The 12,207-nt window shown below is 47.5% G+C and overlaps 1 protein-coding gene across 5 annotated transcripts in view; it reads right to left on the bottom strand.

Annotated features, from left to right (window-relative positions):
- Positions 1-12,207, bottom strand: part of ACACA (acetyl-CoA carboxylase alpha) — a 277,348-nt gene that overhangs the window by 19,137 nt on the left and 246,004 nt on the right. For all 5 annotated transcript variants that reach the window (XM_061142719.1, XM_061142724.1, XM_061142721.1 and 2 more), the window contains 2 exons: positions 7,519-7,696; positions 5,056-5,168 (listed from right to left, as the gene is read on the bottom strand). In XM_061142719.1, coding sequence (XP_060998702.1) covers positions 5,056-5,168; positions 7,519-7,696 — 291 coding nt within the window. The remainder of the gene's footprint in view (positions 1-5,055; positions 5,169-7,518; positions 7,697-12,207) is intronic.

The following is a 12,207-nucleotide window of genomic DNA, read 5'->3' on the forward strand; positions in this document are numbered from 1 at the left end:
TCCCTCCAGCCTGATGAACTTGTGACTTACTCCTTCCTGGGAAGAGGCAAGCCCAGAGGCTTCAACAAAATCCGATTAACAGATCACACCAAAAGGGGCCCTTCTTCCCAGAAGCTGTCACTATTGCACTGAACTGTATGAGGCCAAAGAGCTTCTGAATCAGCGCGATGAGGTGGGTTTAAGCTGGGCCTTCTTAACGGGGGTTTCCCTGGTGGCTCAGACGGTAAAGAAATCTGCTTGCAATGCAGGAGACCTGAGCTTGATCCCTGGGTCAGGAAGATCCCCTGGAGAAGAGAATGGCAACCCACTCCAGTATTCTTGCCTAGAGAATTCCATGGATAGAGGAGCTTGGCGGGCTACAGTCCATGGGGTCGCGAAGAGTCAGACACGACTGAAGGACTAAAATTTTCACCTTCACTTCCTTAAGAGGGGAGGTGCCTTCATGATTTAACCTTCAGCAGTCTTCTTACCACGGAGACCGGGGCTTGGGGGCCTGATGCCCCCAGGGGGACACTCCGCGTACCACAGAGATGGGGCCAGAGGCCGCTCCCCAGGCTGACGGGTCGGGCTTCTTTCTTTCCTGTGCTCAGCTTTCCAGGCAGGGACGCCGTTTCCTGCCTCAACAAGACATCCAGGCTCCTCTCCGCTTACAGCATCTCGAAGAGGACACGAGATGGAAAAGCACGTGGAGCGCAGTGACCCATCACCTCTGCCAGAAACAGCAGCTCGACTGAGTCCCCCTGACCTAAGGAAGCGTCCGTTTCCTGTCATCCTGGTGGCTAAAGGGGGAGCTCGGGAGGGAGGCAGTCCTGAGGATCTTCAGACACGTGGATCCTCACTCGCAGCTACTCCCTCTGCCCAGGGTGCCTCAGGCTGGAAGGCGTGGGGTGAAGGGTAGATGTGCCTGCAGATCTGGGCAGGGGCCAGCTTGCCGGGGCTGCCTCTGCCTGCATCAGACCACCACTCCCAGGGCATGCTCCGTCCTCGTGGGCAGCGCCGGCATGCAGCATGGCAGGCTGCCCGGCTGTCTGGGAACAGGGCCACGGCCAAGACGTGTGTCTGGAGAAGAAAGAAGCTCCACCAAGCAGCCCCTTGGCCCGGGTGTTCTTTGCGCTGAGGACAGGGGCGGCAGGGAGCGTATAGTGACTTTGCACTTGGACCGGAGGGCTCTCTCTCCACCTAAATTGATTTGTCACTTCCCTCTGAGCACAGGAGGAGGGCGAGGATCCAGGAAGACTGCATTGCGGCATCAAGAGGCCAGGCCATGAAGGCCGATCCGCTCCGTGGCCACCCGGCCTGTCCCGAGGTAGCAGGATGTCAGAGCAACACAGGGTGGCCTTGGTGGGCTGAGTGCTGCTTCCAGAGACGGAGCTTCATCTCCTCAAGGTGACCAGATGGGAGGACATGCCCCCCCTCGGCACTGACTCTGCCAAGCCCCAGGTCCGAGAACTCAGGGTCAGAACCCGTCTGGCAACGCAAGGTTTCGGTATCTGGGCCGACATCATGTTTTTTGCTGGGGCAATTGTCCCCTTTTCCTTCATCAGGGGCCAATCTACACACTAATTTCATATTCTCTGTTGTAACCAGAGATATGTACACTAGTAATTCACCACCACTACCTAAACTAACTGGATAAAATGACAAAAGGTCATTTTCTTAAAAATAAAAATTCTGACAGAGATGAAGTTACTGTTCGGTTGCTAAATCGTGTCTTGACTCTTTGCAACCCCATGGACTGCAGCATGCCAGGCTTCCCTGAAGTCAGCTGTTCAAAATTAAATTATTTACTAATTAAGTGTTATTAATGAGTAAATACTACTTACGATTTTGAGCACAATCAGTCACCGTGCACCGGTCTAAGTGACTGGACAGCACGCTCCCCCGGGCAGAGGCCGATTTGGGAAGAGACGGGGAACATAGGACATCTACTCCCACAGGATTCCTCCTGCATAGTAGGTTCCTCTCAGGGGAGCTGGCTTCAGATCACAAAGGGAAAGCACTCTTGTTTAACTTTGATCAGGCTCAGTATTCAAGGAAAGTTGGAGGAAATCTTGAGAAGAGCGGCACACAGGGAACCAGAAATTCCCTTCTGGGCACCAGCATGTATTTATTTTGTATCTTGGATGATTTACTTAATGTTTCCTTCTCCCTCAACCTCCCAATCTGGAAAATTAAGTTATTTTCATTCATTTTGTAAAAGAAAAAAAGGCATTTGGGCAGTCTGCTTCTAGGCCCAAAGAATGGAGTCAGAAGCTGATGTGAGCCCCAGAGGAGCTGGCTTTGCAGTCTTCCTCCAGTTACACCGCCGCTGATCTGTCCTGTCACTAACACGCCTCAATGTCCATGTCCTCCCTATCCGACCGAGAACACCTGAGAGACGAGACTGCTTCTGCTGCTGCTTTCACATTTCCTTCCCTATGCCACTTGCTCCCAAAGTGGGCTGAAGTCACACAGAGTGCTCGACTCCAAACAGGGCACTTGCTGCTGCTTCTGACGACCAGGATGGAGAGGAAGAGACGCCAACCCCCGTGTTTGGAAGGTGCTTTGCAGAGTCAGAGCAAGTGCACGTTCATCCGATCCTGACACTGGCCAGGAAGGGGGAGTGGCCCCCACTCTCGGGATGAAGGACGGATGCTCAGAGAAGTTCAACAACCTTCCTCAAGCAACACACCCAGGACTTGTACACACTTATCTCATTCCACATGTACAAGCAAGAGACACAGGAGATGCGGGTTTGATCCCTGGGTGGGAAAGATCCCCTGGAGAAGGAAATGGCAATCCGCTCCAGTATTCTTGCCTGGAGAATTCCATGGACAGGGGAGCCTAGTGGGCTACAGTCCATGGGGTCGCAGAGAGTCAGACAGAACTCAGCAACTAACACTTTTACTTTCTCTCATCTTTCCTCCAGCTCCACTGCTCATGTCCCAGGCTGCCCCAGGCCAGAGCCTGCTTCATCTTTAGCCCACTGAGGAGTCTTTCTCTTGTGCCATCTTGGTCAAGGTTAAATAAATATGGTTTTCTTCAACGTGGATCGGAAATTGATAATGAGATGATTTGTAACAAATGATTAAATGGCCATCACTTGGGAAGCTCCTCCTTTTCCCCTTCCCACGTTTCAAAAGTTGAAAGGTGCTGGGTGAAGGTGGGAGCGATGTCACTTGCCTCCCAGAGAAAGAAGCTTCAGCCCCACACCCCTCACCCTCTAGCCACTCTGCAAACAGATGTCGGAGAGGATCCCTCTGCCTACCACCCAGTTACTCTGAAGAGATGATAACAGCCATTGGGGGGTTAAGAAGAGGCAGTGAACCCCCAGTTAATGAGGAGGAATTCAGCAGGCAGTGTAAGATAAATGGGGCTCTCTCTGCTTCTGCTGGAGTCAGCATGAACTGCGGCCCTGCGGCTTGTTTGTGGCAAATGGAGTGCGCGAAATATCAAAGGGCAGTGATCCAGAAGAAGACCGACTTTGACAAATTTTAAATTGGCCAGAAAGAAAACCAGCAAAAAAAAAAAAAAAGGAAAAAAGAAAAAAAGAGAGAGAGAGAGAAAATTATGCAATTCTCGGTGTCCTGCAATTGTGGCGTTTGTACGGAATGAGGGGTAAAAACTGCAGCAACGATCACTGGACGCTGGGAGCAATTATGAGCATCTGAGCGAGATGCTTATCAGTGGCTGAAGCTTTTAGAGCTCTCTCTGTGTACAGTTGTGAGGAACTTGCACTTGAGCTGCAGTTACTTTAATTAAAGTGTATGGGGTTGGTCAGAAGTAATTATCCTGTTTGGAGAAGAAAGAGGGAAAAAAAAACCCACCTCAACAATTCTGGGTGGCAATAGATTTAGAAACAACTTGGCCAATTCCTTGTTGTCTGTGTGCATGTCCTATAAAAGGATCAGGCTGCGCTCAGTGAGTTACTGGCAGTTGTTTCCTAACGGCAAACAATGGACACGAACAGGGTTCATGGTAGCCCGAGTCGCTGTGTACAGCAAACACTCTGGAAAGCCCCATGGACAGAGGAGCCTGGAGGGCTACCACCCGTGGGGTTGCACAGAGTCGGATGCATGGCTCAGGGCTCCAGATGACAGGGTGTGTAGGCTCCAGAGTGAGACCGGGCACACACCAGAAGCTTCTGTGTCTCTAGATGGTGAGGATGTTAAGGGTTCACCAGTGATACTTTACTAATTAAACTACTACTTGGAACATAAAGAGCTAGCATCTCTTTTTTTATGTCTTCCATTCACTGGATTTCACTACCTTTTAAAAACAATCTCTCTTTTCCTTTAGAAAAAAACAAAATCAAACCAAACCAACAAACAAAAGAACCTCAAGTCATGATCTTTTACTAACATAGCAAAGATCTCAGTGGGAGACCTGGGCAGAAAATCAGTGTTTTAAGAGACTCGGGAACTCTTTCAGGCTCTGGACTCAACACAGGGCTCCCACGGTTTAGTCCAATGTTCGAACCCCAAGAGCCTTCCAAAAGCCCCGGGAACAAGAGAGCAACATGGTAATGGCTGGATGCACAGAGCACAGATGCTCACGGGCACTGCTGCCTGGTCCATGCACAGGGCACACTCTCAGGTTCCACTTCCCCAGCTCAGGATGGCCCCAGCATGCCGCTGGGCCAGGGCTGTGGCTTTCCCATCCCATGACACGGACTCTTACATCCCCCAGCAATGAGGCGGGCTCATCCAAAGAGACGAGCAGGAACAGGGTACATAGGCTGACCATGCTTCTTGCCTGGCCAGCCTGCCGCCAACAGCAGTGCCCCACTGACCCTTCTGGACAAGGACATCCACAAGCCTGAAAAATGGGCTGCTTGGACTATAAGGAAATGTCAGAAGGAAAATCAGGTGACTTTTGCCTCTTTAGGGCCCACTTCCCCTCCCATTACACACACTGTTTCATTCCACCAGGGTTCTTACCATAGAGAGGACAGTAAATAAAGATTATCATGAATTTGATCAAATGCTTCAGTACCTCCTCCCCTGGCCTATGAATGCACTCATTACAAATCAGTTGAATGGCTCATTGACTTGCCAGGAGGACAAGCAGACATACCCAATCGCTCAGCCAAGTGGATGTAGACTGGGTCCACCCGACGCATGGTTTTCACCAGATCCTTTCTGCGGAATTTGATTTCTACTGTCCCTTCTGGCTCCAGGACGGATCCCCTGGATCAGAGAGAAAAGAAAGGAGACAAAACAGAAATAGAGACACCTTAACGAAAGGAGACAACAGAAAGAGGCCGGTTACAATCTGTGGAACCAGGAAACAGCTTCGTTATGGTTCTGCCCACCCACAGTTCACAGAGGTAACCCCGGGGAGAGGGGCAGGCACCAGAGAAATGTCTAAGTGGGCTGCAAGAGAGGCCTGGCAGAAAGCAAATAAAACAATTCTCATTATGACATCAGTCTACTTCCATCTCAAAGGGAGAAGAATACAGGTTCCACCATCTACAGCTGATAATGGTAAAAGAAGTCACATTTTCCAGAAAAAGAAGAAAAAAAAGGTTGATGTAGGCGCAGTGACAGTTGAACAATCTCCATCACGCATGCTGTGCAACGAAGGGAGTGGGTGCAGACCAGTCCCACAAACGCACGGCAGCCTACTGTTTGTACTCGGGCTCACGGGGCCAGGCCAAGCGGGAGAGGAAACGGTCAGCCTGATGCCATGGAAATGGCAAAGTGAAGGGCTTCAGGGTCACTTCTAGTACCTACTGATGATGTTCCATTACCAGGAAGTTCACCCTAAACACCTTTCTTCTAAGAAAACCTTCTACACATTAAAAAAATTACATACATATGTATATTATTTTATACATACATATATACACATAATTTTTTAAATGTAGAAGGTTTTATTAAAAAAAATATATATATATATATACACAGATAGTGACTCCCTAGGTGGCATCAATGATAAAGAATGTGCCAATGCAGCAATGCAAGAGATGTGGGTTCGATCCCTGGGTAGGGAACATTCCCTGGAGTAGGAAATGGTAACCCATGCCAGTATTCTTGTCTAGAAAATTCCATGGACAGAGGAGCCTGGCAGGCTACAGTCCACGGGGTCACAAAGAGTCCCACACGACTGAGTGACTAACGCATTCACTGGTGGATATGTGTGTGTACACACACACACACACACACACGCACACACAGCCAATGCTTACTCAGTGCATGGCACTGCTGGTAACTGCTGACATACAAATCTTCATGACAGTCTCATGCCCAGTCTATGTCCACTCTGAGGTAAGGTACTATCATCCCCACTTCACAGAGGAGGAATCTAAGGTAGGGGATGTTAACAGACTTGTCCAAGGATAACCAGTGGTAGAGCTGGACCTGAAACCAGACAGTCTTGTTCTAAATTCTGCAGAGGAATTGTCTCCAATCTGATACCAGATCAGAGGCTAAGCTGGGACTTAAAAGTCAGTTCTTAAGTACAGAACGTTAGCATAGCGATTTGACAATAAAACCACTGGATTCTCAGGCAGCTTTTGAAGTAAGAGGCTGAAATTTTGGGGAAAAGGGAGACATAGGTGTTCTAACAAATGATTGGCTATAGGGACTGGTATGGAAAATGTCACAGAAATATGATGTAAGATTTATGAAAGGGCTGAAAACAGATTATGAAAGGAAGTTGGATTTGTTCCATTTTGTTTCAGGCTCCAATGCCTAACGGAAGCTTGGGATTTTTACTTGCAGTGCTCTGCGTGCTGCGAACACTGTGCTCTCCAAGCCTCGAGCGAGGCACTGGCCGTGGGGGAGAAGCTTTGCTTGGAACCACAGAATGTGGGGGCCACGAAGCACCTCGATGGCCATCCAGCTCGTCCCACAGACAAGGGGAAGCAGCTCAGGGAGAGTGAGGACCGCTCCAAGGTCCCCTCTAGCCTGCGGCAGGGTCTGGTGAAGACGCAAGGACTCCAGACTAACAACTCTGTCCCTCTGCCCCACCTCGCTGTACGCTACCTCTACCACACACCTAAGAAAGAGATAGTGAGGGACTTCCCTGGCAGTCCAGTGGTTGAGAGTCCGCCTTCCAAAGCAGGCAGTGTGGGTTCGATTCCTAGTCGGGGAGCCAGGATTCCACACATCTCGTGACCAAAAAACCAAAACATGAAACAGAAGCAATACTGTCACAAATTCAAAGGAGACTTTAAAAATGGTCCATATTAAGAAAAAAAAAAATCTTAAAAAAAAAAAAGAAACAAAGATACTGAATAGGTCTATCTGAACAACCAACAGGAGAGTGTCTCTCAAGTCTGGGGGTGCCCGGGTAGAGAATTTCATTGTAAAAGGATCTAGGGTGGGGGGTTACACTGGGAGAGTCTGACTCCAGCCTGGTTCCATTCTCGTGCTGGTGGAGGCTACCTAGAAAGCCTGGCTTTGTGACCCTGGAGCCCTCTGGGGACAGTCTGAGGCAGATAAAGGCCCCTTGGTTAGACAGGCTCTCCAAGAGGAAACCCAACAGCTAGAGGCTCCCCACGGGCAGCGAGAAGAAGCGAGGAAGGAGTGCTACCTGCTCTCTCGGTCCGCGTACATCTCCATGTGCCGCGGGTTGATGGTGGGGTCAATCACCACCCAGGAGCCACCTCGGAGCTCAGCCTGTGGAGGGATGTAGACCATCACGGGCTGCGAGCACTCCCGTAAGCCATCCACGATGTAAGCGCCAAACTTCAGCACTTGGTCGTACATATCTGGGGAGAAAGAGACAAATCAGAGGCCATGAAGCGGTGCTTCCAAACACCGTTCCCATCACGGTACACAGAGAAATAAATAAGGCTGCTCGTGACCAGAGGTGACCGGTCTGGGGGTGCAGCCACCCCAGGTCCTGGAGACTAAAGCGGCTGGTGTCCCCAGCTGTGTCCTATTTAAGACCCCAGGCGATCTTCAAAAGCACGCCAGCTGTGCACTGCCTGGGTTCCCCTGGTGGTCTAGTGGTTAAGAATCCGCCTGCCAATGCAGGGGACACAGGTTCGACCCTGGTCCAGAAGATCCCACACGCCACAGGGCGACTATGCCTGTGTGCCCCAACTGCTGAGCCTGTGCTCCACAACAAGAGAAGTCAGCGCAACGAGACGCCCACGCACCACAACGAAGAGGCGCCCCTGCTTGCCGCAACTAGAGAAAGACCTCGCAGTAATGGAGACCCAGCACAGGCAAAACTAAAATAAATAAATCTTAAAAAAAAAAAAAGCGCACTGTCTTTCACGAGATACAGGGTGCAGGCCCTGTGGACTGCATCTCCATTTTACATCTTCCCTGAATTTCTGTACTCAGATTTCACCACATTAATTCACACTCGCTCTACCAGTGTTGAGTATTTTTCATGTCAATATGTGATCTCTCTCACTACATTAAGTTTTCTGAAGGAACTATTCAAGCTCTTTTAAATTCTTCTCATGATACTTAGCATATGATAAGCCCTCCGAATGCACAGCTAATGAAACTGGATCCTTCAAATATTTTATCTTCAAAAAACTGCATCTTTCATCTGTGCATCCCCAGGGTCCTGGCCGGTGCCTGGAACATGGTGCTCAGTAAAGTGTCTGCTGAATAAATGAATGAGTACATGCATGCTTTGCAAAAAAATATGGTGAGAAAGAAAAAATTAATTCTTTATCAGCTGCATTTTTATCAGGGTATCAATGAGAGAAAAAATTTTTAAATGTGTATGTGTTTATTGGAAATATCACACAACCACAGGAAAAGAGGAACCACCTCTTTATTCTGCTAAAGAGCATGCTCTGTAACACCCCTCCCCTCCACCCCCCAGCCAAGGCCAGGAGCAGCCTGAAGAAAACGGACCCCTGGTGTGAAAATAGAGTCAGTCCTTGGAAAGCGGGATCAGTTATTTATTTCCCAATAATTTATGGCTTTTCCCCATTTCCTAGCTCACTGAAGTCTAAACACTGCTAAAGTTTTAGGTTTATGATTCCAGATGTTTAATGAGTATTTCAGTGGAACCACAATGGATCCTTTGAAACACCAAATAGCAGGTTCAACTGAGTTCAAACTTTCCTATCAAAGAGAGGATCTCAATTTGGAATAAATCAGTCTAGAGAGCCAAAGTAAAGAAGGATTTTTTCAGGAACTTAAGAGCAAAGAGAAATTACTTTCATTGTAGTTACTGGCAAATTAAACTGCTACCTTCTCCGAAGTAAAAATGGCCCTCTCTCTATGTGAATCATCAGTGAGCACAGTTCTCTCCAAGGAAACTGTGGAGGGAAGTACGCCTCCATTGCTCCAACCTGGCTGGCTGGTCTGTGAAGGAATCCCCCAAATTCAGAAGTTGCCCCAGGAAAAACTCCCAACTCTATGTGGAATGTGAATGGTCATAAACTCTGTATGTGATCAGAACAAAGACATTTATTCCTTTGGGAGGAAAGCAAAGACCCCAAAAATTTACTGCTAATTACACAACTGCTGCGTAAAGAGCAGGGAATAAAGGACTTTAAGCGCTTTACGCTAATTCCGTGGTTATGAAAATAATTGCTCAGTTCAAATTATTTTAACTAAATTAATTCTTTAGTGGATATTTCAACCAGAGCTACATAATAAAATAATTGTGTAATTAGCAGTACATTTTTCAGTGCTGCCAAGAGTACAGTCTCAGAAACTGAGAGACAGAAAGGAGTGGCCCTGAGTGGTACCAGGTGCAGAGAAGAAATGGGAAGCGGAGATGAAATGACAAGGTGGAACGACAGGAAACGGCGCAAAACAGTCATTCCATGTGAAAAACAAAAAAGTAAGTCAAGAGGTAAATCACTGCGTTTCCAGCCTCTTCGCTCACTTCTGTTGGGTTTGGGTTTTTTAAGTCTTCACTGAATTTGGTACAATATGGCTTCTGTTGTTTACGTTCTGGTTTTCGGCCTGTGAGGCATATGGGATCTTAGTTCCACAAACAGGGAGCGAACCTGCGCCGTCTTGCGGGGGAAAGCAAACTATTAACCACTGGCCCACTGGAGAAGTTGGCTCCGTTAAAGATATGTCTACATCAAAATCCAGCTCTGTGCTACGAAGAACAGACCCAGCTCCCAAAAAAGGAGAGGACTTTATCGAAAATGTACTTCCCATGTATAATTTAAAAAACCTTGATTTTGTGTATAAGCAAATTGTTTGTGATAAAGTTGGGTATGTGTGCATTTTACTTTTGTGAAATGGACTTTGGTCCCTCTTTTTATCTTCACAGCTAGCTTACTGTATACCAGGGAGCATGACTGCATATTCACACACATATAAATCAGTCATCAGAAAACTCTTCTTCTTGTACCCAAGTGACAGGTGAGTAAACTGAGGCTTAAGTAAGTAAGAGGCAGAGTTGAGACTTTGAACCCAGATCTTTCTGGCTCTCATAAGTCCACATTCTACTACTACATTCTTTTTTTTTTAAGATTTTTTTTATTTTTTTTTTAATTAGTTGGAGGCTAATTACTTCACAACATTTCAGTGGGTTTTGTCATACATTGATATGAATCAGCCATAGATTTTTTAAAAATATTTTTTGATGTGGACTATTTTTTGAGTTTTTAATGAATGTGTTACAATATTGCTTCTATTTTATGTTTTGCTTTTTTGGCCACGAGGCATGTGGGATCTTAGCTGCCCAACCAGGTATGGAACCCACGCCGCCTGCTTTGGGAGACGGAGTCTTAACCACTGGACCACCAGGGAAGCCCCTTTACTACTACATTCTTAGCCCACCACTGTTACCTCGAGAAAAGAGCGTGAGACCAAAATAATCTGCTTTCCTGCATCTGATGTAATAGCCGAGTCAAATGAAAGTCCCAAGAGAGACATGCATACATGAGTATTGCTGAATTTTGCCTGGACTTTTGGTTATGTTCAGAGATATCAGAACTTGTACTAGCAGCTCTGTGCAGGGCCTGGATCTGACTGCCAAACAATTAACTTCAGGCCTCCAAGACTGTGAGCAGAAAAGAAGCATCAAGCTTCACTGCACCTGACAAGTTCGGGACGGAAAACAATGCCCCCATCTAACCTGGACCATCAACAGCCCCCCTCACCCCCACCCCCGCCAGTCCAAACCATCAAAACACACAGAAAGCAACAAAGGCTGTTAGAATATAATAAACACACGCGCAAACTCTACACACAACATGCTTGTACTGGGTCCCAGCTGCCCCAAACCAGACGTTTCTGCAAGGCAGGTTGAAGCACTTAGCAACAATCTGAATCACATTTGTTTGAAATCTCTTCATATTTCAGAGCCAGAAGCAGCAGGGGAAGGGGGATCCCCGAGGGTTTCGGCTAGACATCAGTCTGGGGAACTGTAAAGCGATGCATATGCTGACTGTCAATTCTCAGGGCTGAGAAATGCAACGGGAATGGAAAATACTGATAGGTTCGTCCTCGGAGAGGCGGGAGCCTGCGGATTTCTAAGTGTTCTGAGCAAAACCCATCTGCGTCAACGGTGATCACACAGCCTTCCCAGGGTGTTCTGGGCACCCAGGCACCAACCCTGTCTGGGGCCTTCACTGTTACCCAACATGGACACTCCGCGGCGGCCACATGTGCCAAACAAGGGAGCAGAGGGTAGGGTGTTTCCGCAGCGCCCCACTCTCTCAAAACCCAAAACAGATCTCATTGGCTTGGGGCGAGATTATCTCAGGAGCTGAAGGTAAACATCAGGCATACACGGGCCACAGACACATCAAGTTGCTTATGGTTCATTATGGCCCGCTGACGCGGTATTTCAACATCCGAGTAATCAGAGACTTTAAAATAGACTTTCATTCCAGTTAAAGTTTTCAATAAATGTTTTTTTTTATTGTTATTTATAACCTGTCCTGGGAAAAAATAATAAGTATAACATGAAAAGCCGACTGAGAGTGACCCTGTAGCAACAGCAGTGAGGCAGCTTAATATCACTGGGATTTGCATCCTATCAAGCTATTCATGCTGAGGCTGGGACCCTGGTGCTAATTTCTAGTAAATTTCACGCTTGATGTCTCCCTGTTGTGGGTCATTGCCGGTTCGTCTAAATAAACTGCTTCCAAATGGCTCTTCCATCTAAATATTCAGCCAGTTTTTATAATTTAATTTTGCATTATGCTGAATAGCCTTCCGGCCAGATAGAGCTCATTGGGAAAAAAAGCACCAATACCATCTTGACATGCTTTTATTTATTTATTTATATTTTTACTGCTCGAATTAGACCTCCTAGGCCGACTAGTAAAGAGGTTTT

This window comes from Dama dama, chromosome 5 (genome assembly GCF_033118175.1).
Source record: "Dama dama isolate Ldn47 chromosome 5, ASM3311817v1, whole genome shotgun sequence".
In the NCBI taxonomy this organism is placed as follows: domain Eukaryota; kingdom Metazoa; phylum Chordata; class Mammalia; order Artiodactyla; family Cervidae; genus Dama; species Dama dama.